Source organism: Stylophora pistillata, chromosome 4, assembly GCF_964205215.1.
Source record: "Stylophora pistillata chromosome 4, jaStyPist1.2, whole genome shotgun sequence".
Lineage (NCBI taxonomy): Eukaryota > Metazoa > Cnidaria > Anthozoa > Scleractinia > Pocilloporidae > Stylophora > Stylophora pistillata.
The window spans coordinates 13,929,466-13,956,355 of record NC_142522.1 but is presented as its reverse complement, the minus strand read 5'-3'; the positions used below and the strand labels follow the sequence as shown (position 1 = coordinate 13,956,355).

The window sequence follows — 26,890 nt, the reverse complement described above, 5'->3', positions numbered from 1 at the left end:
CCCGAAGAGTCAGGCGAAGATTCGTCATCTTCGGGCGAAAAAACGCGCGAGACTTCGAAGCATGCGTAAGACAATCACCAGTTGGTTTACAGTGGGTTGTCATTATGAGAATTGAGAATGTAACCAGCGTGAATTCTCGTTACGGGGGTAACTTTCGTGGAAGATTATAAATTTTGTTTTTTTTGGAAAACGTTAAAGAAGGTCACATAAAGTAGCTTCTTGTGTGAAGTTGGTGGCCATGGCTGCTGCGAGCTTGTCGCTAAACGCGCCTATGTGCTACAATCATCCTGAGAAGCGAGCGGATTTCAAGTGTTTTGATTGCAAATATGGTAAGGTCACCTCCTAAAATTTCACACTGTTTGCTTATTTGGAAAGATTTGTATTCCAAACCAGTGATCTGTTCTTGTATCAGTGCAAATCATGCATGTAAGCATGTTTTGGTGCAGGAAACACATGGTAAACATGTTGATTTTGTCCAAGGTGAATGCACGTGATTTGCACCCGGTAAAGATTAAAATGACAGCTAAAATGAGTACAATACTAAATGTGGTTAAACAAAAAAACAAACAAACAAACAAAAAAATCAACAAAAAACAGTTAGACTTACTAAAATTAATATCTTGGTGCGTAGAAATTAAGCATCAACACTAGAAAGGAATTCAGACTTGCAGTAGATCTAGGCACCAACACTCAAAAAAGAACCAGGTCTGCTGGATATGTACCATGACGCTGTACCTGAATAAGAATGAACGAGGTCAACAGACCAACACTTTTGTTTTGTGTGGCTCAAATTTTTGCATCATATTTCAATAGACATGTGCAACTGCTGCAAATGTCAATGTATATGTGGCATATTAAACACATCGAATACATACAAGATTCATAAATTATATCCGAACTGTGGCATATTGTTTCCTACTCCTGTAACTGTGGCCAAAATATCCTTTGGATTTTCTAATCCTTAAGAGGCACAGCGCTCAGGTCAATACTTATCTTGTGGTTATCAAAATCTGAATGGGTAATGACACAAACAATGTGGAAAAGTAAAATCCGAATCTGTCTCATTGCTGATCTGGGACTTGACTTTTGCTGTTCATGCATGGATTAATTTTTATTCTTTTAAACCTGATTCTTTAATCTGTAAACAATTGCAAGTTTTTTTTGAAGCAGGATCAGCTAATGAAACTAAGCACAAGTTGTACTGTATATTTTATGCCACTGGTTCATAGTTAACATGAAACCAAGAGACACTTTTTTGACAACAGTTACATTTATGATTTCTTTTTTTATCTTACAGATAGAATTATCTGTCTGTGCCCTCAGTGTAATATTCAAGTGCATAGCCTGGATGTTTTCAAGGCACACAGATATGAACAAATAGAAGTCTTGGTAAAACATCCAAATTTTTATTATACTTGTAGTTACACCTGCATTAAGGTCTGCTGCATTAAGCTGCCACTCTGTATAAAGCAGTTGTGTAAATGTCCCAAAATTTTTACTTTTAAGTACTGTAATTTTCACTTCTATTACGTGTTCGTGGTCACCCTTGACCGAGTCCAAATGGCCTGTTTGTATTGTCTTCCACCTCTATTGAATTGACACTTAAAGCCAAACTACTCAGACAGAATTAAGAATAATCTCAATTAAAATTTATTCCATGTTTAGGACAAACATTACAGACAAACATCATGCAAGTCATTAGCTGGTCAACCTGTACTAAGGGGTCACCCCATCATTCCCCATGGTGACAGCTTGTATAGATTGGGCTGTAATTATGGGTTATTGGAGACATACAGTATGTAGCTTTTCTATTTTCCAGTTCGAGAAATCTGGTGATCCAGTGTTTCATTTGCCAGATTCCCTGGGTTAAGATATATACGAGTAAACCAGACTAAGTGTGAACTCTGATTTCAGATTTGAAAGCTTTCAAAAAAAAAAAAAAAAACTCAGTATAATTCTTTTCGTTTATAACTTGATGGTTGGATTCTTTAAAACCAATGGAGAAAAATTACCCTAAAAGGCTTCTGAGTAAAGGAATAAAGAAACCTGGATGAATTAGGATTAGACATTACACTTTCACTGTACTATTTCCACTTACAGTGCCACTCAGACATACATTAACTGTGCAGACTCATTTCATAGGCTCAGATGCAGGGCAGTCAGACGTGCATATACGATTTACATGAGTTCCATTGACAAAAAAATTGTGGGACCGATGTGTCTTCGATACTCAGTACCATAAGTTTTCTTTGTGTAACGTTGTTGTGTAAATCAAAGAACTTTTGAATTTGAAAAAGCAACAAGTCTATGACGGAAAATTTTCGTTATGAAAAATGCTATCATGTTACACACACTCATGTTGTGTTGCTTTGTGGATTTATCAAATGATGAGCATTAGCAGAAGATTTGCTTGATTTGAGCTGTTGATGAATCAGAAGGAAAAGTAAAGTGTCACATATACAGAAAGAATAGGATGAATACAGTGGTGCATATAACAGTTAATGTCAGCCAATTCTGGTAAACACTAATGTTGGGGTGTGGATGACTCTGATTCATCCAAAGGAGAGCATCATTCCCCCTCTTTGCATTACACTAGAGAAACTAATTTAGCTTTAAAAGCCTGGTTCATACATGTGTTGTGAATGTAAATGCAAGCAAGTTCACATTTCACAAAGAAAGGGAGACATGCAAGTGCATTGGAAGTATTTTTCAAAGATTGCCAACAATGATTTAGCCTCTGCCATAGAGTTTGCTACAATATATTTATTATTCATTTTCAATTGCACAGCTCTGAAGAGAAAATTTATGCTTTAATTGTTTACTGAATGGTTTGAAAGCCGTTTTATCAATATAGAGATGCTGTTTACGTTTAGATGCTTTTGTAAAAAATACTGTCTCTTGGGCCCACTTCTCTGGTTACATCTTTCCTGGGAAGACTCTTTTCTTTGATTTTCCTTTAAATTTTGGAGAACTTCTGTCAAAAAGTACAGGAAATTTGTCATTACTTTCCACAAGTTTTTCTTTGGGAATGAAGGAAGACATCAACACCATTTTATTTTGAAGTTTACCATGGTGGAATGGAACCAATGGAACCTGTGTTTTTCATCTTGCATTTAAAGCATTTCCATAGTTCACATCTGTGGGGATTGAATGCAAACACAAGTGCAAGCTTAAGTAAATGAAAATTTCTTCCTTTTTTGTGTTGACGCTTGCATTTGCATTTGCATTGGGTAATTGTAACACTTGTAAATCCTTGCATTTGCACTTGCATTTGTATTGTATGTGTGAACCAGGCTTAAGTAGTATTTAAGTTTGTCATTAGTGAGGATATGGAAGATACACTACTTGGGTCTTGAATGCAAATATATTTCTAGTTCTTTCACCAAATATGCTCTCTACATATACTATCACAGTGATCATAGAAATGATAGGTGTGTAATTTCTTCCACAGGGGAAACAACGGCGATTGTCACAAGATGTCCAAGACATTGAAAAGTATGTATTTGTTGTCCTTGCAAAAAGCTTAAGGTGCAACAGTAAATGAAAATCTAGTATTGATTATTTTGATATGCCTGTATCTATGAAATTCTGGATTCCCTGGTGAAAATCCTGTTCAGGATCTTGTGCAAGATCTTGATAGGATCCTTACTAGGATCTTGCCTGAAATCCTATTCAGGATCTTATACAAGATCCTGTAGGATCCTGTAGGATCCTATAGGATCCTGTAGGATCTTGTACAAGATCCTATAGGATCCTGTAGGATCTTGTACAAGTTCAAAGGTATGATAAAAAGTTCAAGTGTATGATAAAAACATGGTGTAATAGTCACGAAAAATACCGAATATTATTAAAAATAGGAACTTTATTTAAAACAAACTCACTCCACTAGAATACACAGAAAATAATATAAATTACAATTAAGGTTAACAATTTATCTGCTGTGACTTTAGTCTTTAATGTTCCTGTTGTCGGATTCTTGTAATTTCTCCTTCCATTTTTACAATCAGCGCAATCACACGGATTAGGCTTCAAAGATTTCTTGTAATAAAATCTTACAAATGCCAAAAAAGCTTCCATGACATGCGCTCGTAATTTTTCTTTATCTATTTCCTTTAGTCCTGCTATGTAATCTTTTGTGTGATTCTTGACCTGTTTTAAATCATCTTTGTCAGCATGGAATTCCCCTACATCTAGCAAATCATCCTAGGCGGTGGAGGCCATTTTGGTGTTGTGTATGAAGTCAGGATTAATAATTGATCTTCTTCCAAGGTTATAATCTTAAGACTTACCTTCACCTTTTTTTAAATTCGGTTAAAACAATAATTCCACAAGGTCGCGGTAATAGCAAGTATGGTAGACATTGTAAGAAATATACAACTTTTTTGAAAGACATGTTTTGGCATGCATATGCCATCTTCAGTTAATGAGTAACTGAGTATGAACAATTATATAGCATACAATAGATGAATAAATTATTTACAATATGATGTAATACAAAAGCGGGTACTAATTACAATGTGACATCAAACATCAAAGGTGTAGACTAAAATGCTAGGAAAGTGTTATAATGCTGTAATCCTATGTAGGATCCTATATATATCTAGGATCCTATTCTTGACCAGGATCCTGATCAGGATATAGTGATCCTAAATAGGATCCTATATATATCCAGGATCCTGATCAGGATAGCGATCCTTAATAGGATCTTATATATATCCAGGTTCCTATTCTTGCCCAGGATCCTGATCAGGATAGTGATCCTACATAGGATCCTATAGATGTCCAGAATCCAGATCAGGATATAGTGATCCTACATAGGATCCTATACATATCCAGGATCCTATTCTTGCACAGGATCCTGATCAGGATAGTGATCCTACATAGGATCCTATAGATGTCCAAGATCCTATTCTTTCCCAGGATCCTGATCAGGATATAGTGATCCTTCATAGGATCCTATATATATCCAGGATCCTATTCTTGCGCAGGATCCTGATCAGGATAATGATCCTACATAGGATCCTATAGATGTCCAGGATCCTATTCTTCCCCAGGATCCTGATCAGAATATAGTGATCCTACACAGGATCCTATATATAATCCAGGATCCTATTCTTGCCTAGGATCCTGATCAGGATAATGATCCTACACAGGATCCTCTATATATCCAGGATATCATTCTTGCCCAGGATCCTGATCAGGCCAGTGATCGTACATAGGATCCTATTTATCTCTAAGATCCTACTTAGGATCCTATTCAGAATTTGTTATCCTTCTAGGATCCTAGTCAGGATTTAAATCCTATACAGGATCCTAGTTAGGATCCTGTTCCTATTCAAGATCCTATAGGATCCTGCAGGATCCTGCAGGATCCTGGCCAGGATTTTCACCAGGGTTTGTTCCTGGCATAATGACCATGTCATTTATGAGTTCACATGTGAACATATTGTCATGGTATTTGGGTTTATCAGTGTGGCAGTTTTACTTCAAAAAGGTTTTTTTTTTTAAGTTTTGAACATGTCTAAGTTTTACAATAAATCTACTTTTTTATTTTGAGAAAAAAATCATTGTTTGTCCAATGAAGATGGAGAACTTTATGTTTCATGACATGCTACATTTTGTGTTTTCAAACAGGTTACTTGAGGTGGAGAATGAATTGCTCCAAAGTGTGCTGACAAGGTTAAAGTACACAGAAGAAGAAGAGAAGGTATAATTTTATTTATTACACGACTCGGGCTGTCAGAGGGCCAATAACTAAAATCAACCAATAAAAATGCTCTATTGCCGGTCAATATTCTCTCAGTATTGGACCGGGCACTGTCCTGAATGGTCCCGAATGATACTGCACTTGTGTCCCTTTGAACTTCAGTTGTATAATAAATCTCTTATTAACCAAGCTTGCTCGGGACCGTACTGGAAGAATATCGGCCCTCGGGCCGATATTCTCCCAGTACAGTTCTCGCGCTTGGTTAATAAGATATATTTATTTCTCTCTTAGCAAGAGACACTAGAGACACAAGAATTGTTTTACAACCACGCAGCTCATTCATTATTGTTTACAAACATAAACCAAAAGATCATTATGATCTCTCTCTAAAACTACTGCAGTGACCCCCATTTTTACAAACGAATTGATCGGCATAATTTATTAATATTCATTACACGACTCGTGCAGTCAGAGGGCCAATAACCAAAATCAACCAATCAAAATGCTCTATTGCCGTTCAATATTCTCTCAGTATTGGACCGGGCACTGTCCCGAATGGTCCTGAATGATACCGCACTTGTGTCCCTTTGAACTTCAGTCGTATAATAAATCTCTTATTAACCAAGCTTGCTCGGGACCGCACTGGAAGAATATCGGCCCTCGGTCCGTACTGTCAAGACCTCGGGCCAATATTCTCCCAGTACGGCCCTCGCGCTTGGTTAATAAGATATATTTATCTTTCTGCCAAGTTTGGAAAAGATAAGGCTACCTAATAATTGAAAGAAAAATTAAGGTGATTCTGAACTGTAATTAATTTTGCTTGCAGCAAACCTTAAACCAGTTGGTGCAAATGCAATTAGCCACCAAAAGGAGAGTTGCAGAAATCAAAGGTTGTACAGGAGCAGTTGAAAAAGCTTTTCAGTATCTGGCAAAAGTAGGAAAACATTTACTGTTATTATGATTGTTTTCTTTGCAAGACTGTCACTTGAGTATACATGTTAGATTCTTGAGAAAGATGTTTTTTTGTCTTGTCATGAGTGTGGGACAAAGAAAAAAAAAATATAAGAATGTTCTCTCTGCAAGACTGGCACTTGAGTATACCTGTTAGATTCTTGAAAAATATGGTTTTTTTTGTCTTGTTATGAGTGCAATAAAGATTTAGAAATGCAAAGACTAGCAAAAACTAACGATAAAAACCGACGCTTCGGTGTCATCATGACGCCATTGTCAAGGGGAAATAAAAAATGAAGTTTGTGGCAAGGTGTAACACTAAATTAGCATAAATATGTTACGAGCTAATTAAACAAATACTTTTGCGCGAATTGAATCACTTTGCACGTTCAGAGTGGGTTTTAAGTCCCTGATGAGAAGCATTTCGTTCACCAAACAATCGAACTTGTTACTACACTTTTTCAGAATGCTAAAACGTTTCAGTAGGTCTTTCGGGACTTCGCTGTGCCGTTCGTGGTAGTGTTTATATATTGAAGATGCCTTTCGTTTATGTCGATCCACGCGTGTGTGTAAGTGTCCGCGTGTATAGCCCACATAACCCGCATCACACAGGTCACATTGAAATTGATAAACGACACGTTGTTGGTTGACAATCTGTGGCTTGATTTCTTGTACTTTAAGATCTTGGCCAACTTTGCGGCTAACAAATACTGGCTGGACAGTTGTCTGCACCTTCATGCTAAGATTCTTGAGCTCTTTCTTAACATAATTTGCTGATTCCTGATCTTTGAAAGGTATGACCACACGGACAATGGATATTGGTTCTTTGGGCGTCTGTGTGGGCTGCGTACCAACAATTCTTGATTGTAAGGTGTTAATGGTAGAATTTACCAGGTGTTCCGGGTATTTAAGCCGTGCGAAAACTTTCTTTAGGCGATCACACTCATCAGAGAAATCACACTTTGGTCAAATTCACCGTGGAGGTGGAGAAGAACAGCAAGCTTCCTTTCCTTGGCACCGAACTAATCAACCATGCACGTCGGATTGAAACCAAGGTATATGTGAAACCAACAAACACGGGCCTACTATTACACTACCAAAGCCATGTAGACAATTGCTACAAACGGAGCTTGCTGAAAACTATGCTGGATTGCGCACACCGATTATCTTCCTCCTGGGCCCATTTCTCTGATGAGTGTGATCGCCTAAAGAAAGTTTTCGCACGGCTTAAATACCCGGAACGCCTGGTAAATTCTACCATTAACACCTTCTTACAATCAAGAATTGTTGGTACGCAGCCCACACAGACGCCCAAAGAACCAATATCCATTGTTCGTGTGGTCATACCTTTCAAAGATCAGGAATCAGCAAATTATGTTAAGAAAGAGCTCAAGAATCTTAGCATGAAGGTGCAGACAACTGTCCAGCCAGTATTTGTTAGCCGCAAAGTTGGCCAAGATCTTAAAGTACGAGAAATCAAGCCACAGATTGTCAACCAACAACGCGTCGTTTATCAATTTCAATGTGACCTGTGTGATGCGGGTTATGTGGGCTATACACGCGGACACTTACACACACGCGTGGATGGACATAAACGAAAGGCATCTTCAATATATAAACACTACCATGAACGGCACAGCGAAGTCCCAAAAGACCTACTGAAACGTTTTAGCATTCTGAAAAAGTGTAGTAACAGTTCGATTGTTTGGTGAACGAAATGCTTCTCATCAGGGACTTAAAACCCACTCTGAACGTGCAAAGCGATTCAATTCGCGCAAAAGTATTTGTTTAATTAGCTCGTAACATATTTATGCTAATTTAGTGTTACACCTTGCTACAAACTTCATTTTTTATTTCTCCTTGACAATGGCGTCATGATGACACCGAAACATCGGTTTTTATCGTTAGTTTTTGCTAGTCTTTGCAGTTATGAGTGTAAGACAAGAAAAAAAATATGAGTCTCCATGAGGATTAAAACCTCAAACCTTTGGAATTGGCGTTCTGATGCTCTAGCACTGAGCCGCAGAGACTCTATGATGGTCAAGCAAGGATTGGCAACGTTCATAACATCGTGTTTGGTAAAAAGATTTGGTCGATAGATTCTTGTTAGGCATGTAGGTAAATACAGTAAGTCAAAAATAATCTGGTGAATATATTTGTGGATGGGAAGAAAGGCTTGCAAAAAAAAATGGAAGAGTTGACAGTTTGTAGTAATAGACAGCTTTTATTTATCAATTTACTTATTATTTTTTTTTTTTCTGTATGGTGTTTAGTCATTTGGGAATGCACTGTTGAGTTTATTTTTGTCCCAATTTGCACATTTGCATTTTTTAGGTGTCCAACATGCTGATACAATGTAGTACTCCAGATAAAGAAAGTAGCAGTGAACTTGATCAAGCTGTTGCAGATACAAATGCTACAGTGACTATAAAGCAACCAGACAGCTCTGAGTCAGATTCCTTCCAACAGCCAACCTCTGTCCCTGCCCAGGACACACTACCTGGCAATGAAGAGCAAGAGGTGCCTGAGGAACCTAAAGTTCAACTCAGTAAGGAGATGGAAGGTACAGTTGACTTAAAATTGTTTGTTATTTTTAGTTTTAAAACATCAGAGAGAGAGAGACTTAACTAAGAGATGGTGGAATAATTTTAATCGGTTTTATTGACTTTCCAAAGGCAAAGAGGTCTTCCCTGTCAGCGTAATTGGATCACTGGCAAGGAATGGATCCTTCTGGATTTCCAAGACAGGAGAACCAGCAATAGAAATGAGAAAGGAGATTGTAATGGCCATAAAGTATGACTACTTCCTTGACCCTTTTGAATCCAAAGAGTGACTAGTATCTAATTTCTCCTTTTATTATCATCCCTGAATCAAACTTTGAGGTTGTGAGAATAAAGGAAATGATAACCAACTGTAGAAGCTCTTGATTTCTAAACAGATTCTTATTGTCAGTGCTGTGGGAAATGTGTGGAAAACAGTATGGTCACTTTTAAAACAAGTTTTACAAGAGATGTCAAAACGCCTCTAAACCAGTGTATCATATGAATGAACAAGTTTATCTCATCTTTTTTACTAAGAGCACAAGGTTCTACCATGATTTTGATTTTAAAGGGAGGCTTTTATGGTATCAGACAAAACATTTAAAAATGGACAACTATTAATAAATTCTATGCAGTTTTATCTTTCTGTAACATGCATAATTCTCAATAACTGTCAACTGAATTGGTATGAGGAAACACAATTCTTAAGTTAGATACCCGGTAAAGTATAGTTCAGCTTGTGCACTTGTGGAGAATAGGTCTTTGCTAGTATTGCTCATGACAAGGAGCATTTGTTTTTCTTCTAGTAACCATTATAAAAAGCATGGCTTTGGAAACCCTGTTGTGCCAAAAGTAGGTACATTTTGTGCAGCTCTTAACAGACAGAGCAAGGAGTTCTGCCGTACCAGGGTTGAAAGTGTACCGTCCTCTGAAAAGGTAAATGCATTATGTCGTTCAAACATCATTGACATTTTATAATTTCCAAGATTTTAACCATTGTTTATCTCACCACGAAGTGATTGAAATTAGTAATAAATTATGATGGGTGCAGTGAGGCATGATGATCTCTAATAGCCTTGAAGTACAGAATTATATCTCATTGATATTATGTTTGAATGATGGCAAGGCCAGCTCAAATTCATCTCAATATTTTTATTTTTCTGGAAATTGAATTTTGACTTTTTATTACCAATAACTTAATCTATTACATGACCCATTGCTAATCACAGTTTCCCTTTATGGGATTAGATCACTCTAATGGTTTTGGAGAGTCTTGTCTTTACATGCTTGGATGGGACTGCATGTGACAGATGAATTGGTTGCTTGAGTCACATTCTTAGGAATGTCTGATTTAAGACTTAATATACTTTGAAAGGTACAATATGTTGAATGTACATTTTTTTTTATTCCTTTTTCAGTGTAAGATCCGGTTTCTCGACTATGGATTTGTTGAGGAATCTGTGCCTTCATTTCTTTGTGAACTTTCATCTGATCTGGATGAGAAATTTATCCCATATCAGGTAAAGTCAGGCTATGTATTGTGGTGGAAACATTTTTAAAGTGATTTAATGAGTCTCGCTCTATCAGTCATTTAGATAGTAAATTTAATTTTGAACTGCTCTGCATCCAGAAGACAGAAGTAAACCACATGCTTTGTTCATTTTTCTTTCTCTTTTTTTTTTTAGGCATTTCAAGCTTGCCTTTTATCAAATTTGGATACTCAATTGCCCTATGAGGTAATGAGAATTTTTGTTAACAATGTAGGCACCAACTTTGAGTAGCCATAACATAGTAATTGGTTATATCAATTAAGTTGAAATTGTAAATTGGCCACCATAACTAATAAAAAAGCTGACATTCAGCTTTTTTATTCGTTACAGTGGCCAATTTACAATTTCAACTCAGTTGATATAACCAATTATCTTGTTACCCCTACCGACACAGTACGGTCACAGTTTCTTTAGAAACTTTCAGCTTTTAACCATAAGATAGGCAGATAAGCCACACTGGATGATAAGCAGCCCCCTGAGTTTGGCAACTCAAATTTTGGAAGGAAAGTTTTTGACTAGCCCTAATAAGACACCTGCGCTGCAGGCTAACTTGGAGAATCCCTTGGGGGTTTGTTTGGAAGTGAAATGGAAAATCAAAGCAAACACATTTATTCCAACATGGAGAACTGTAAACTCACGGTAAATGACAACAACTGTTAAACAAACCGCCACTCGATAAACCAAAAACCTCTCAACTCTTCTCTAAGAAAATTGCACTTGTCAATGATAAAAAAGGTTTGTGTGATTCGCCTATGATATTATTAACCTATGTAATCCCAAAGCACGTGCATGTGAGTCGCACGCGCACAAGTTCGTTAACATCTTCTTAACATGGGTTTCTTCCAAAGGACAAGCATTTTATCCAGGAAGAGGTGGCAGAATACAGTAGTCCAAAGCAGTAAGGGGCTAGACGAAACTTCTTTCTTTTGCAGGCAAAGTGGTGCTTCAAAGATCTGACGTTCAGTAGAGAATTGATGGCAGCAGTTCAAGGCCAGGTAAGTTTTTTGCACAGCAGGAAATATTGGTTAGAATTTTATCATGGTATTACAATTTTTCATTTCCTGTTGGTCTCAGGGCTAAGACTGATTGATGAACAATTTATTGATGACACTTGGAATTTTCTTCTGGCAATACATTCTGGAAGTATCGTATGGGTTTTGGTCCTTGAATGTGAATGACTCAATGTGTTGCACTTCTGAAGTACATGTATTTGTCCTTAGCATTTGTTATTCAGAAGAGTTGTGCACAAAGTTTTCAATAAGATCATAAAAGCCAACCCAGACTTCTGCGTAGTCTACCATCTCTTGCCAGTTACTCTCACCTCAAGGTAATTTGGTACTATCAACTAAGTTGAAATTGTAAATTTTAAAAAGCTTTTTAACTCTTTACGGTGGCCATTTTACAATTTCCATCTTAGTTGATATATTACCAAATTACCTTGTTACCCCTACCAATGCAACGCAGCACGACAGTTTCTTTAGAAACTTACCCCTATTAAACTTACCTCAATATACTCTACATGTGAAAACTCTATTACAGTTGCCTATAGGTTGTGGTTACCTATAGGTTGTGGTTACCTATAGGTTGCAAAGTAATTTACTTTGTTTTCATCTTGCTTCTTGTCTATTTATTTTTGCTATCCAAAAGGTCACTGACAAGAAGGGCACTGTTATCTATCATCTGTTGTTGTCTACTTGTGGGGACAACGCTGTGTGCATCAACAGCAAGGTGGCTCAACTAGGTTTGTCACATCAGATTTTTGCTTCCCTAACTTGAATTGTAAGATAATTTTAAGTTTTCCAGACCATTCTAAAAGTTCTTCAACTCCCTGTCCCTCTGAGCATCCTCACTCCCATAGGCAAAACAGCAGTCAGTGTTAAAAATCAGTTCTGTGATACAGAACGTTTACAGAAGTTTATACTCCCAGGGTTGAATTTTTGAGAAAATGTATCAGAAACCCATCCAATTGGTAATTAAAAGAGTGAAAGAGCTATGTTTTTTTAAATCAACCTTGCATGGCAACCCCTCAAATGTTACAATACAATACAATACAATACAATGTTCTTTATTTCAAGAGGGTAAATACATGATTAACCCAGTAAAGAGTTTTCTAACGCATGGCCCTCTGTAAACCCACCCATCCCACCCAGGGATGGACATCCATCACACAGTAATCTCGTGTGTGGGAAATTAACGTCTCGTACCCCAACCCTGCAGGAGACAGGACCTCCATTTATTCGTCCCTATTCGAGAAGACTAGAATATCTAACCATTTCTTGATGTTATAGAAAGGCAGCAAATTCTTCTCAATTATTTTAAGACCCTGATTGTTGGTCCGGCCGGGGCTCGAACCTTCAACCTCCCACACAACAGACCAGCGCTCTATCCATTGAGCTAACCGGGAGGCGGTTAGTGTAATGATTTTATTTCGCCAGAGCTTGAAGCATTGTTTATTGTTGTATTCATTATTTCAGTGGAGGAACAAAAGCTTGCAACAGAGGTGAGAATAGAAATACATACAAGTGCATTGAATTTTACAGATAATGTCAGCAAATAGAAGAGAATATGCATACAATTTTATTCACAATATATAGTTGACATCCAGTTGACATTATTTCACTATTGTGGTACTATTACCTCCAGGTATGACTACAGATTGTCACTGTTATTTTTTTCCATGGGGATTTGATAGAGTAGTGAACAGTCTTAAATGTGCAAATTCATAGGCTGCAGTGCTTTTGTTTCAAATCAACATTTTAGTTGAATACTGTTTTCATGCACACACCACCTTTTGTTCAAGAAGGAGGATATGAAATGTTCGTTAATCACGTAAATGAAAGCCTGTTTTGATAATTTTACAGTTGAAATGACAGTGATTACCTAGTGCTAAGTGTGCTTGACTCTAGATCAAGAAGTCTTGGTTTGATTCATGGGGGGGGGTCATCTTAGACCTAGGCTAAACTGTCATATGACAGACAAGGGGGGTCATCTTAGACCTAGACTTAACTGTCATATGACAGACAAGGGGGGTCATCTCAGACCTAGACTTAATTGTCATATGACAGACAGGGGGGGTCATCTCAGACCTAGACTTAATTGTCATATGACAGACAGGGGGGTCATCTCAGACCTAGACTTAATTGTCATATGACAGACAGGGGGTCATCCCAGACCTAGACTTAATTGTCATATGACAGACAATCCAAAAGAACTAATATGTAAGTCAGTGAGATCAATTTTTACATTGACCCACTTTTCATGCCTGTGAAGTCCAGGTAACTGTTCATTTACGTAAAGGCAGAGCTATTACAAGTATTGGGTGGCAGCGTTAGATTTGATGGCTTATTTGTGGTTAATTGTTTTGCTTGAGGACCATCCTGCTCAGCCAAGAGAAGCAAAAGCAAATGCCGAAGAACCTGTGGTTCAAAAAGATGCCAGTGAAGTACAGACTCAAGACACTGGTGGAACATGCAATCTTGCTCAAGAGGTAGACAGTGAACATGCCGTATCCTTTGGAGAGACGGTGGCAAAGACAGACACTGAGCACAGTGTTTCTGACGAGAAGGTCACTGGTAAAGACAAAATTTCAGTCAATGCCGAAATCATTGGTAGCAAGCAAACACTTCGTCCCGATGCTGAAGAGTTTGTCCCTTTATCCCCAGAAAGGGATAAAGTGTTAGACAAGATATCTTCTCTACCTGCGTCCAAACAAGCCAGAATCCCTGGTATACTGCACCTTCCTGGGCAAGATTCATTTGCCAAAGCATTATTTATGTCTGAGAGTAAGGTCGACAATGTACCTAGTTCTGACCACCTACCCAATGATATGCCAGCATCTGAACTCCAAACCAAAGATGTACTCGTGCATGACCACCAGGGTAATCAGATGTCAGGGCTTAAGGATCAAGCTGAAAACATGCCCACATCTGAAAGCCAGACACAAAATGAGCCTACTTCTGAATATTCAGTTGAGGGCGTGGCCAAAAAGGTGCAGACAGAGCAAAAGGTCACTGATGTGCCTGCTTATGAGCTCTTGGTCAAAAAAGGATCCACTTTTCAGCACCTGGGAAGTGAGGCTCCCACTTTGGGGCCAGAAGTCAATGAAGTGTTTTCAATCGAGCATTATCGCAACGCAGTGCCAGATAACCACTTATCTGTTGGTGTTGTTGATGTCGCAATGTACAACTACATCTTGAACAAATGCTCTGTGAGTATGATTTGCATGGAGGAACTACCATATGCTCGTTTTGTGTTGATCAAGTCAGACCCCAGGCGAATTATCGAAGCCATGAAGTTTGATATTTGGTGCTCCAATACGAGAACTAACAGAATGTTAAATTTGGCCTTGAACAGTGTCAGAAATGGAGGCAGGGGCTCAGTGTTCCTCCTGTTTGCAGGACATAAATTCATCAAATTCTGCGGTTTGGCTGAAATGTTAACCTCTGTTGACCCGACACAGAGCTGTCCCATGCTCAATGAGCCTTTTAAATTTGGTGGAAAGATGGTTGGAAGATGTGACATCAGGTGGATCTATGCTAACAGCCTTTATTTTAAGGATATAAAGTTTAGACCTGAAAGTCGTGTCTCTGTCGGGTACTTCACGGAAGCTATGGACGGCTGCGAAATTGCTAATGACGTGGGACGGAGCGTTGTGAAGGCTTACGAAAGTATCACTTACTTCAACTCAATTTTGCAAGATGCTATCAATACTCGCCAGTCAAACATCGACAATCAAAAAGAGAAACAGCTCAGGAGTGATGCCGAGCTACCTTGGTGGAAAATTGCCAAAGAGGAGTTAAGTGATGATTCACCAGCATCTCAAGAAGACTGGGATCAAGAAGTAAGTGCATACATGTACTTAAACACGAGTGGCTTTAGCTGCCTAAAGTGTTCAAAACGCTGGAAAAAGAACAATATGTCTGGCTAGGCTGAAGTTTATTTTATTTGGACCGACTTACAGTTTGCCGGTTATTTTGACCGGTTACATTGTCAATTTAGATGTCCGTCATAGTTTACCTCTTAAACCGCATGGACATACATGTTCAAGCAATTATTAGATGTCTCGGGATAAAAAAAGATCAGTAACTTTACACTCTTAACAACTTTAAGAATGTCAATACTTAAACCGAAGACTGCATACTCACTCAAAGGAGTAAGATACAGACGTTCTCCACCTCTGGGATGGTCAAGAGTCGATTACGGCTCCCTCAAGTGACAAACTGTTATCGACTTTATTTTATTATTACTATTTTTTCACGTGTTTATTTTTCTCCCATATGCCAAATGGACTATCAAAAGAAAGATACTTTATAGAATAGTGCAAGCCCTTGTCTAAATTTCTGTCGGGTATTAAACTTTTGGTGGTAACAAATTGCTCCCATAATTGTCCAGGGTTTAGTCTCAGTAACTTTTTTTATCTTGGACAGTCTAACTCACCCCAAGCACCCTATAGTTCGGTGGAAGAGCAAGGGATTGGTAATGAGGAGATAACTGGTTTGATTCCAAGCAGTCAGATTTTTTGTTTGTTTCATCAAGGACTAAGGCGCATTATTGTACTTTCTTATCAGATGGAAGACAGCTTGAAAACTTCTGAAGGGCCAGGTACTGGTAACGACAAGACAGACGTCTCTGCTGAGGTCAACAGCGATGACTGTGAAAACCTATCTGTCGATTCCACAAATGTCAGCAGTGATGGACCTGGTCACAGTGACCAGGGTGCTGATCAAATCGAGAGTGACAAAGAAGTCGTTATTAATGAGTATGACTCTCGTCGGCCTAATGCAACAGTCATGGAGCGGCTGGAAAGCAGTGATCCCAATAGGATTAAAATTGAGAAAGACACAATTTCTGCTGATAAGGAACCTGATGGTAATATTAAAAATGTAGACATTGCAGTGGTCAATGATATAACCTCTCAGCCCTTGAATAGTGAGGAGGAAATTCCCATGGAAAAAAGGGACCCGTTAACTGAAAACAACAGTCGTGCTCCCTTTACATCCAGTGACAAGGAAAATCGTTCTTCTTCCTCGATAAGTCCAGCTGGAGCGACAGCTGAAGTTCCCGGTGACGCGCATGATCGGCAATGTAGAATGCTTTCCAAGGCAAGTCCTGAAGAAACAGAAACTGTCCCGTCCAGTGATGGGAATGACTGTGAGGTAAGAACACCTTCCAAATCGAGTCTTGAAGAAGCAGCAATTGTCCCGTCCAACGATGGGAGTGATTGGGAGGTTAGAACACCTTCCAAAACAAGTCTCGAAGGAGATAAAACTGTTCCTTCCGATGATGGGAGCGATTGGGAGGCTAGGACACCTTCCCAAACAAGTCTTGAAGGAGTAGAAACTGTCCCGTCCAATGATGGGAGTGATTGGGAAGTTAGGACACCTTCCAAAACAAGTCTTCAGAGGGATGTGGGTGGACCAACCAATGCGTCAAGTTCTCTTTCCAAGACTACCATTGAAACTGAGACAGTTGCTAAGTCCACTGATATACGTCCTCTGGAAACATCATCAAAGACAGGTGAAAGAGTTAATACAGTCACACCACTTTGTGCCACAAGTGACTTGGAAGCAGGAATTCCGGATAAGAGTCTTCCTCAAGAACAAAGAGGAGTTGTGCCAACCATGTCGACAACAAGCTTAGACGAAGAATTCGCATCTCAGTTCACAGGTGGGAGTGATTGGGAGACGGGCACTCCTTCTAAAACAAGTCTTGTTGAAGGAACTGCAATTGGGCCCTCTGGCGAGAGTGACTGGGAAACTAGAACACCTTCCAAAACAAGTCTTAACACAGACTTATCAGCCCAGCTCCCACCCTTGACCGACAGGAATACAGAGAATCTTCTCAAGAACAGTCTTAAAACAGAAATGGCAGAGTACCCCGGTGACTTAAGTGATCTGGAACCTGGAGAACCTTCCAATTCTAGGCTCATTCAGACAACCTCAGTGGCTGATGGTGAGAAGATCTTTTAGAAAATTAATTTCTTTCGTTTCAATTATGAAATGAATTTTAGGAAATGCAATGCGTTAAGTTCGTTATGTTCCTTTTGGTTCTTGAGGAGAGTGGTTATCCATTGCACTAAGTATTGTTTTTGGAGCGTACAAGAGAGAGATTTGTTGTTAGCCATAAATGTCGAAATTCATGCGTGCTTTGTTGGTACTAAATATGGTAAGTAGTTGCCATTAAGTAATGTCGTTGCACAATAATTGGTACTAAAGAAATGTTTTGTTTGTTACCATCGCAGGCAGGTCAGATGACATCCCAGCCATTGCAGGTCTGGCTAATAGCGAGTCGTGTCGGGAAGTGTCTTCAAGTTGCTTGCTGTCACCAGAACTACTTTCTCAAGAAAGCACAGAGGAATTAGTGATATCTGACTACGTACCCCTTGAGATAGGTTAGGAAGTCACAGCCTAGTAGCTTTTTTTGACATGAATTTTATCCAGGCCTGCAAGTATCACTCTGGTTTTAATCATTGATATATATGGGCATCTCCTGATTAAGGAGGGGCGGAGGGAAGCAGGAGAGTTTTGCAAAGACCCTAATACCCTAGACAATGGTATACGTGGAAAGCTCGACAAAGAAGCATACAGTAAATGACTGCATCTACTGACATGAACTAGGAAAATTAGCAAGTGTTTGACAAATATTTGTGCAGTGAAAAATGGATAATGATTTAGCAGAATTTTGTTGCCTCTTACGGCGTGTCCGTTCCAGCATTGATACTTTTTGTGCCCAACGAATTTACCAATCGATGATTATGCCAATATTTATGTATTGCGGCCGTAATAGTCTTGGATGGCCAGAGTCCCGCAAGCGCATGATCCGCTCCATTGAGAAACGAAGCCTCGAAGTCATTACCCCGAAATGTAGTCCGAAGAACTGCGATCTTCGGTTTTTAACAATTGACAGCTTTCTGCAAAAGAAAGCGTGCTATTTTGTTTTTGTCTGCCTCAATGGAACTACATGTTTCCCATTTACGAATTATTTTCAACGTTTTCACCATAATTCCTTAAACACTAGAAACAATGGGAAATCAATAAAACTACCCAAGGTGAAGTTGGATTTTGCGCGCCTTAGTTTTTATTTCTTGGGTGCTTCACTTTTTAATTCATTGCCATTACGTTTGAGAAACATTAATTCTAAAGTTTTATTTAGGAAAGCCCTGTACGATTTTTTACTTGTGATTTTTTATTGTAGTTTTTAACGGTTTTAATCTGGTGCATGTCTTCTTTAAATATTTTTGTTTATTCTCATTTATGTTACAATTATGTTAAATATATATATATATATATATATATATATATATTTTTTTTTTTTTTAACAGCAGGACCCCGTGGATAATAGTACTTGGTACTGAAGGGCTATCCTGGATAAATATTCGATTATTATTATTATTATTATTATTATTATTATTATTATTATTATTATTATTATTAGTTTGACGCTATCGTGTCGAAGGAGCGATATTTTGCGATATGTGCCGTAGCTTTTCTCCCTTTTCTTTCCTTTGGTTTTATGGTGTGTCATCTGAATTCCTCGCGCTTTGCCTGCCAATGGTTTGAAATCCAAAACTCGAATGGTGGTGGATGTGTTCTATGAAAATGCTAATCTTAAGGCACACTCTCGTGGACAAGACGGCGAGGTTTAAAGTGTATAAGCAAGACTCTAGCGTTGGAAGTAGCGCTGACCTTTGATGATGGTTTCTTAAATACCTGTCTACATGTTTTCTCTTTGTTGTAGGGAGAGAACATTCTATTATAGTTCAAGAGAACTTGACAAACAGTGGCACTTTTTGGGCCAAAATTACTCGAGCCAGGAAGGAGGAAGATGCCTTCGTGGATGCCATGGTACGCATGGGGTAAGTATTTTTTGTGCTTGGCGGCCATAAGCCAAATGAAGGGTTTTTCAAACGCGTCCATGCAATTCTGTGTTTTGTTCCGTATCTCAAGGAGTAGCGTCTTTCGTTTTTCCTAAGCCCCCCTCAGACGCCCATGCAATGTCAAACAGTGGTCCAAAGGAATGACGGAGCGCCACACGAAATGCGTGCAGTATTTTTGACTGGAGACACATAGAGTCTGAAAGTAGAAGATTCCTTTTGGGGATTCCTTTTGGGGATTCCTTTTGGGGATTCCTTTTGGGGATTCCCTTTGGCTTATATGGAGGAATCGGTCTCCTAGCTTCCTCTCCTCTCGATCGAGTTTGTTTAGCAGTGAAAGTGTGTTGTTAATCAAGCAGTTATTTTATGACAGGACCCACATAGAAGCCAGCAATAAAACCCTTGATCCGAGTGAGATTTTTATATACAAGCAGTGTGCCGTGAAGGGGCGAGATGAGTATTGGTACCGTGCTCTTGTAGAGAAAACCCTGGACAAGGGAAAGGGAAAGGTAAATTGGTTTTCCTGTGCGAGTCTTGGTTTGTAACGGATCATTTGAATGGTTACAAATTGAAAAAAATATATAATTTTCTTCCTGGGGCTTCTAACAAATTGACTATTTAAATGTTATCTTTAGATTTGCATCCGACTACTGGACATTGGTGATGTGTGGGAAGTGAATCAAAGAGACCTGAGGGTGCTTGATGACAAGTTTTACACTTCTCCTCCTGCCCAGGTTAGTCATGGATATGGCTGTGTATTTGTGTTGTTTGAATAAGCATGAAGGGACTGTGTTGACAAGATTGAGTATACAATCTCTGAAATTGGAAACTGCGCGCGAAAATCCTGCTTCTGGCGCTCTGAGGATCAAATTTCACGTTGTTAGTCTAGTAAAAATACTTAGAATCAATTTACTAAGGAACCGTTTTCGGTTTTTGTAATTTCCACTGCAGGCTTTTGAGTGCTGCATTGTGTACTCGAATTCTGCCAACAAAAAGGTACGAGAAATTTTTGTGTTATATATGTTCTTGTAACTGTAGCTAGATATGTAGCATCCATAAACAGCGTTAAATTACTGGACATCTTAAAATGCTTTTTTGTCAGAAAATGACGCTCCTAGTTTTCCCATAGTTCGTCCGTAATAGAGCCGACTTTCATCGCCACACCATAGATAGGTTAGATCGGTTATTTTAGAATGTATTCGGCTGGACGAGGATGTACTCGGCTGTAGCGGCTACATTCGGCGCTATCGGTCTGGCCCAAATCGGCTGTTTTCGGCTATTTCGTTTCCTGACTCAATGATGATGTGGCCGTTAAGCTGTTCTCATTTTTTTAGGAGAAGACTCGAATCGCCAAACTCGTGAGAAGAAACAAAAAAATCCGAGTTCTGGTGGTAAGTGTCGTTATCGTTTTGTGATATTCCTTTTGATAGTTTTGTAAGTAAACTTATTCTGAATTTTGAAAATCTGAATCCTGTTGTTTCTCTTTGAGCAGAAAGGTTACAGTGCGGGTACTGTAGAGGTTCAAGTTCTGTCGTAAACAAGATGATTCTTATTTATCAGGTATATTTATGAGACAGTAGAGAGAGGATAGAGCGCTTTTAAATTGCATGTCACCAGACTGAAACCAAATTAATCACAGCTACTAAACAGATCGAAGGAAGCTAGGAGCCAAGGGGGACTCTTGGTACAAGCAAGAAAATGTCTTAAACGTGAGAAAACACGAGTGAAGGTTTTAGATTTTGATTCAAATCACTAATTGCTCCAGTTGCTTTATGATTTTAACCAAAAACAATGAATAATTTATTTTAATATATTTTGGTTTTTATCAACCTAGCCCTTCGTCAGAGAGAATGACAAAGGGCTAACGCTCGAAATGTGAGCTTTTGAAACTCTCTACGGTGGCCAATTTACATTATAAACTCAGTTGATAAATCAAATCATCTATATACCCCCTCCGCCCCCCCTCCCCCCACCGTAGCAGCAGCACCACAGTTTCTATAGAAAGTTGCCCTCTTTATGCACCAGCTATAAGCCGAGGCGAAAACTGCCTTAGTGTCTCTAGTTTTTCTCGAAACATTTTTTACCAGAATGTAATTTATCTCTTCAGTTCTTTGACAATAGTATTTGTCCTTTGTTTTACTTTCAGATTATTTTACGAAAATAGAACGTTGATGTCCCGAACTCTCACGGTTTTGTTAGTCTTGGATATATCTTTAATGTTCATACTAAGTGTAAGAAATATTTTGTACGCTTTCATAAGTTTTGTAAAAGTTCTTACTTGCAAAAAGATGAAAAATTTACCCAACGACGTTCCTTTTGGTGCATTGCACCAGACAAAATAATTTGATGTTTTTCCAAGTTATTTATTGTAACGATTTCAAGGTTTTTCTCTGTGTAAATAATAAAGCTGCTTTCGTTTCTTTCCGTTTATTTTTACAGTTTTGTCGTTCATGTCACAATTGTAACACTAACGGTCATGAATTGTGTTGCCTGGAATAAACCATCCCCAAAATGGGAAACATCCTTGGGGTTATGTAGGGCTTACTCATGTAGTTTTACAGTAATTGGTTTGAACCCGGGGGGTAACATGTGTGAAAGTGTAGTGCGATCTACTGGGTGAGTGTAGTCCTGAGAAGGACAGTTGTGAGTGGTGGTGATTGACGTTTCGACAACCTGTGCGAAAACCTGTAGTTTTGATAGATCAGAACACAGATTGTGCTTAGTGCCAATAATCCAAGCACAATTAACTTACTGACTACCAGGCTGCATGACAGGGAAGATTGGCCAGAAAGCTTTGATATGGTACACTTAAATGGGAAAAAATTATTGGAAAAACTTGAATGTGTGTCAGATGACCAGCCTCTTTGGTATGACACGGCTAGTAGCTTGGACAGCATCGAGTGGGTACAGGCGAAGATGTTAAAAATGTTGGGACACAAACATTTTCTCTTACTTCGTTCTATTTTGAAATTTTAAGATACCTGTCATTTTTGAATTTTGTTGAAACCTTTTATTTTTACTATGAAAAAGACAAACAAAAATCGAAAGCGAAACCATCGAAGAGAAAGCAAACCAACTATGCGGTTTTTATCTCTTTCCTAACTCAGCTGGTTAAACTTATTTATTATTTTCTTAAATTACTCTTCAATTGTCTCAGATAGATTAAATCTGCCTTAAGTTAAATTGCTTGCCACTATTACAGAATTGGTAACATGCGCAAAGTATGATAACTTATAACGCTCTGTAGCTTAAGCTATAGAGATCCAAAACTTCATTACAAATGAACTAATGTCGCTCTGTGAATAGCACAGTTGTGAGGGCTACCATTGGCACAGTTGTAACACTCGTTAGTTAACGCAGGTCGTTGTATACAATGGGAATGAGGCAAGCCCAGGTAAGAGGTTAAGCCAATAGCACACCGACACAGTGGAACTGGCACATTTTAAATTGTGCTAAACCACAGAGTTTTTTATTGCTCAGATATAGATGTTTAGCACCTAGTAGGAAACTTTGCTTCATGGTATTTTGTACTTATACGACTACCTAGCTTCTACAACAGTTGTGTTTTTTTTTTTTTGTTTTTTGCTTCCAACGTATTTCAAACCAATAATTTACTTATTAACAATCTATTGAGCGCGATCACTTTGCTACTCTGAACACATTATTATAGTCCAACAGTAGTCCTTGTATGAACCCATAAATTCTTAGAAATAGTTAAAATCAAGCCTCCTACTTACAGTTTTAAATTAACCGGGAAAACAAGAATGGAAAAGAAACATACTTATGCCTCAAAGTTATTTCCTCGATGTAAAACCAATCGCTCGTACTAGACTTACAAGAAAAATATAACAGTTAAAAGGGAGTGTTGCCAATCGGAATTCTGTAGTTTTAGAATAGGCCATTTTACAGTTGTTTACTTAGTTGCCAAGCCTTTGATTCAGAGTGAGGCTGAAGGTGACCTTGTTGTGATAGAGACCTGTATCTACTTAGCAAGATAAAAAAGTGATTTACATTTGAAAGGCAGCAAGGTTTGTATCATAACAAGGTCAACCCTAGCCTTACTCCCATTCAAAGGTTTGGCAACCACGCACACAACTGTAAAATGGACTATTACCCGGGGTACACTTTGCTTTGTTTGTCAACCGTCGTACTCGTATTCATGCGTTCCCGAGGAGAAACATTTTCTATAAATTTGAAAAAACCGTAAGTTGATTGTAAAGAAAATAATCGGACAAAATCGAAAATTATTGTTTTGGATTAACCTTAGGTTAACTTAAGAATTTCAAACCAGTCAGTGGAGTATTAAAAGGCAATGAAAACGTCGCCACTTGGTCCTCATTAATGAAGAGAAAATCTTAAAATGATCCGTATACAAGATTATCATTTTTATATAATATATATATGTATTTATACTTTATAGCTAGGATAACTCTCCCAAAGTAATAATTTTACTCTTAACAAGATAACGTCTTATTAACATTTCAACTGGAAAGATAAATATCAGCATTTTAGCGTTCAATCCACATTTTTAGTTTCGCTTCTTTGCAGCAGACCGCTTTTGAAAGACGTTTCACTAACATTAAGACAAAACCTCGTGTTGAGGCAACACATAAGACTAATGGGAATCGCTTAAATTCACGTGACCAGTAAAGGCGCGGGAAACGCCCAACCAAGTCGCGCTCAGTTTCAGCGTTGCTTTTTGATTGGTTAAGAAGTCACAATTTCGGATTAATATTGATACGAACTAAACTCGCTCCAATAACAATAATTTTACGTTTTTAAAATGACGTTGTGTGCTTATTACGTGCTCATAATCTTATAATTTATCTTAACTCTTGAGTTTGTTTTTAAAGCGAATTTGAATACTCTAATAATTCATTTCTTTGGTTTGGAGTCGCCAGGTTGTGTGGAATAACGTGTTAATTCCTTCGAATCGCCGAAAATTTCTCTAAACCATGACGCTCTTAAAGCGGACGACAAAAGACTCATTTTGACAATGCCATTACGAGCTAAGTTTTGCCTTCGTTTTAAACCGAAGCTTGCTGAAAAACCAGCGTCGCCATTACAGATTTATCCCGAAATTTCTTTCGATAAAAGTAAAGCTCATATTTGAGATTTTACATAAAGCCTCGTCTTAAAAAACAGAAATAGACCCTATCTTAGAACTGTCTTGTGTTGTAAACTTGACTTGTGATGGTAATCTACTTTGATCTTGTCCGGTAAGGGTCTGTATGGTGACAGGCTATTGTGCGATCACGTGACTGTCTCCTGCACGCAGTAAATTTTCACGTGGTCACACGATGCACACGATGAGGACTCCACGGAGTTAAAGTATTTTTTTAATCTCACTTCCTGTAATGTTGGACGTCTTCTACTCTGTAATGGCCGCGTACTTTCATCTGCAAAACGCAAACCACGTTTATTAGTAAGGCTGTGTACTTTGGGGAGTTAGTTTCTCCTTAATTTTACTCAGTTGCACTTGAATTTCGTGATTTTATCTTTTAATCATAGTGACATGATTTGATAATTTTGATAATTTCTCTCCCCGAGAGAAGTTTTCAATGTGGAGTTTGATTTTAAGATCTTTATATTACAGTACGTTCTTAACCAATGTTTTAAGCTCAGTAACTTGCTTAATTGTACTTTAAAAGCTCTTCTCGATTGAGTGTTGTAAATTGAAGAGAAAATTATTGAAAATGGTCAATCAGAAGAAAGGAAATATCTTAAAAAGCCAATTACAACTTAAGTTAAAACAAACCCTTCTGCCCGTAGCGCGGGAAAACACGGGTGATTGGTTTTAGTTTTGCATCTGATTGGTTGAGAGAGTGGGTTGATTTTTCTAGACCAATCACAGAGCGACGTAAAGCAAAAGCAAAGCAATCGCGTATTACTTTCGACGCTCAATTGAAAATTGTTCAAGTCAATCAAATCAATTTAGGTATGTTCCAAGGTTTTGGGTCATTACAGATGTTAGGGCCTCACTATAAATTTGGGATATCTCGTAGGTAGGTTTTATCAGTTCAAATTCAGTTTTTAATTCTTCACTTGACTTGTAACAATTTTGTATTCGCACTTGAGTAGTCATTTCTATTAGGGTTAGTCATTATAAAGGGTTAGGGAAAGCGAGATATTTACCTACCTACGAGGCATGCCATCTAGTGACAACCCCTCAGTAAGTGCACGAAGGAATCGTCTATCAAAAAAGCGTTTTCACAGTGACATTTATTTCTATGAATACTGGTAGTTTATGTTATACTTCCTGTCTTATCTCTGTAAGCAGCTTACAAAATGATTTTGATAAGCAAAAGATACCTTTTAAACATCTCACTATTTTAAATTTTGGGAAAAAAATAGTTGTTGAATTTAAATTATCACTAGATATTAGTTTTATCAGTCATACTCGTTGGAAGACTGTATGGTAAATACTTAAGAGAATGTGATGTTGGTCTCAATTGAAGGGTGACAGCAAATGTTTTAGCTGTTGATTTATAACCAAGATACAAATGTAATGTGTTTTATTGAAGAATACTAACCAATCTTTAAATCATGTTTGAGAAAGTTTCAGCTTAGTTTGAGATCAACTAGATACACCCAACTATTTACCCGGAGCTTAACTGAAGGGAATTATCAAGTTTTTCTGCATGTACAGATAGCGACCTTTTTATTAAATTTACGTCATTTCTTTCTTGAGGGGAGTGGTTTTGTGTAGTTTATGTGAGTACTTAGGGTATGCTACAGATGTGTTAGAAGTCGACGTGTATGGTCGGCATTGGTTAAAGTGAATCCGCATGTTGGCAAATGGAACAATGGGTTGGATGAAAGGCGGACTTATGGTTTGTTTTTTGAAGTTACAACGCAAAATTCAGCTGCAGTGTACAGAGAGGAATTAAATATCCCAAAGATTCCAGAACCGGGAGGAAGCGTGAGTAATACTTAAAGCACCATGATGGATTGTGGCAAGTGCAAGGGGTTGATCTTGCTATGGGACCGAAAGAATAAAACGAGAAATAAAAGGTAGAATTTGAAGGACTGACCTATCTAAACGGGTCGACCTTGCATCCTACACAGTCCTTTAGGTGGTGTCTGCCGGAAGAAGCAGAAAACAAGATTCGATAGAGATGAAGCAAGATTGGTGAGGGGCAAAGGAACGGGCTAAGTGAAAGACTTAAAGGCTGGATTGTTGAAACCTTTCTGAATAACCATTGTAAGATATTTTGTGACGGAGTAGCAACAGATGTTGTTAAGATTGCATGTGGAGATCTAACCTGAC

The 26,890-nt window shown here is 38.3% G+C and overlaps 2 protein-coding genes across 15 annotated transcripts in view; one reads left to right on the top strand and one right to left on the bottom strand.

The window, feature by feature from the left end:
• LOC111345078 (uncharacterized) lies at positions 1-22,050 on the top strand. The gene is made up of 23 exons (XM_088758317.1): positions 1-329; positions 1,298-1,389; positions 3,452-3,495; positions 5,635-5,707; positions 6,534-6,641; positions 8,993-9,221; positions 9,334-9,451; positions 10,005-10,134; positions 10,617-10,718; positions 10,884-10,934; positions 11,681-11,743; positions 12,396-12,489; positions 13,223-13,248; positions 14,119-15,588; positions 16,316-17,699; positions 17,989-18,138; positions 19,485-19,602; positions 19,994-20,129; positions 20,256-20,354; positions 20,572-20,616; positions 20,955-21,011; positions 21,113-21,180; positions 21,767-22,050. Exons 1-22 carry the CDS (start codon positions 239-241, stop codon positions 21,155-21,157), a joined length of 4,725 nt encoding a protein of 1,574 aa, XP_088614443.1. The 5' UTR covers positions 1-238; the 3' UTR covers positions 21,158-21,180; positions 21,767-22,050.
• Positions 22,051-22,678: 628 nt separating this feature from the next.
• The window catches only part of LOC111345072 (cadherin EGF LAG seven-pass G-type receptor 3), a 37,553-nt gene continuing 33,341 nt past the window's right edge, over positions 22,679-26,890 (bottom strand). For 4 of the 14 annotated variants that reach the window (XM_088756069.1, XM_088756067.1, XM_088756068.1 and 1 more), the window contains one exon: positions 22,679-25,019. In XM_088756069.1, coding sequence (XP_088612195.1) covers positions 24,874-25,019 — 146 coding nt within the window. In that variant the 3' untranslated portion in view covers positions 22,679-24,873. Of the gene's footprint in view, positions 25,020-25,755; positions 25,814-26,654; positions 26,704-26,890 lie in introns of those variants that run through there. The other 10 variants (XM_088756074.1, XM_088756070.1, XM_088756075.1 and 7 more) reach the window with 8 other exon arrangements.

What these genes read in the sequence shown, in the direction of transcription:
- LOC111345078 (XM_088758317.1), top strand. Translation starts at nt 239, where the DNA reads ATGGCTGCTGCGAGCTTGTCGCTAAACGCGCCTATGTGCTACAATCAT. An exon ending in CAGCAAGGTGGCTCAACTAG is followed by an intron (nt 12,490 to 13,222) that starts GTTTGTCACATC and finishes TCATTATTTCAG; the next exon opens with TGGAGGAACAAAAGCTTGCA. An exon ending in AACAAAAGCTTGCAACAGAG is followed by an intron (nt 13,249 to 14,118) that starts GTGAGAATAGAA and finishes GTTTTGCTTGAG; the next exon opens with GACCATCCTGCTCAGCCAAG.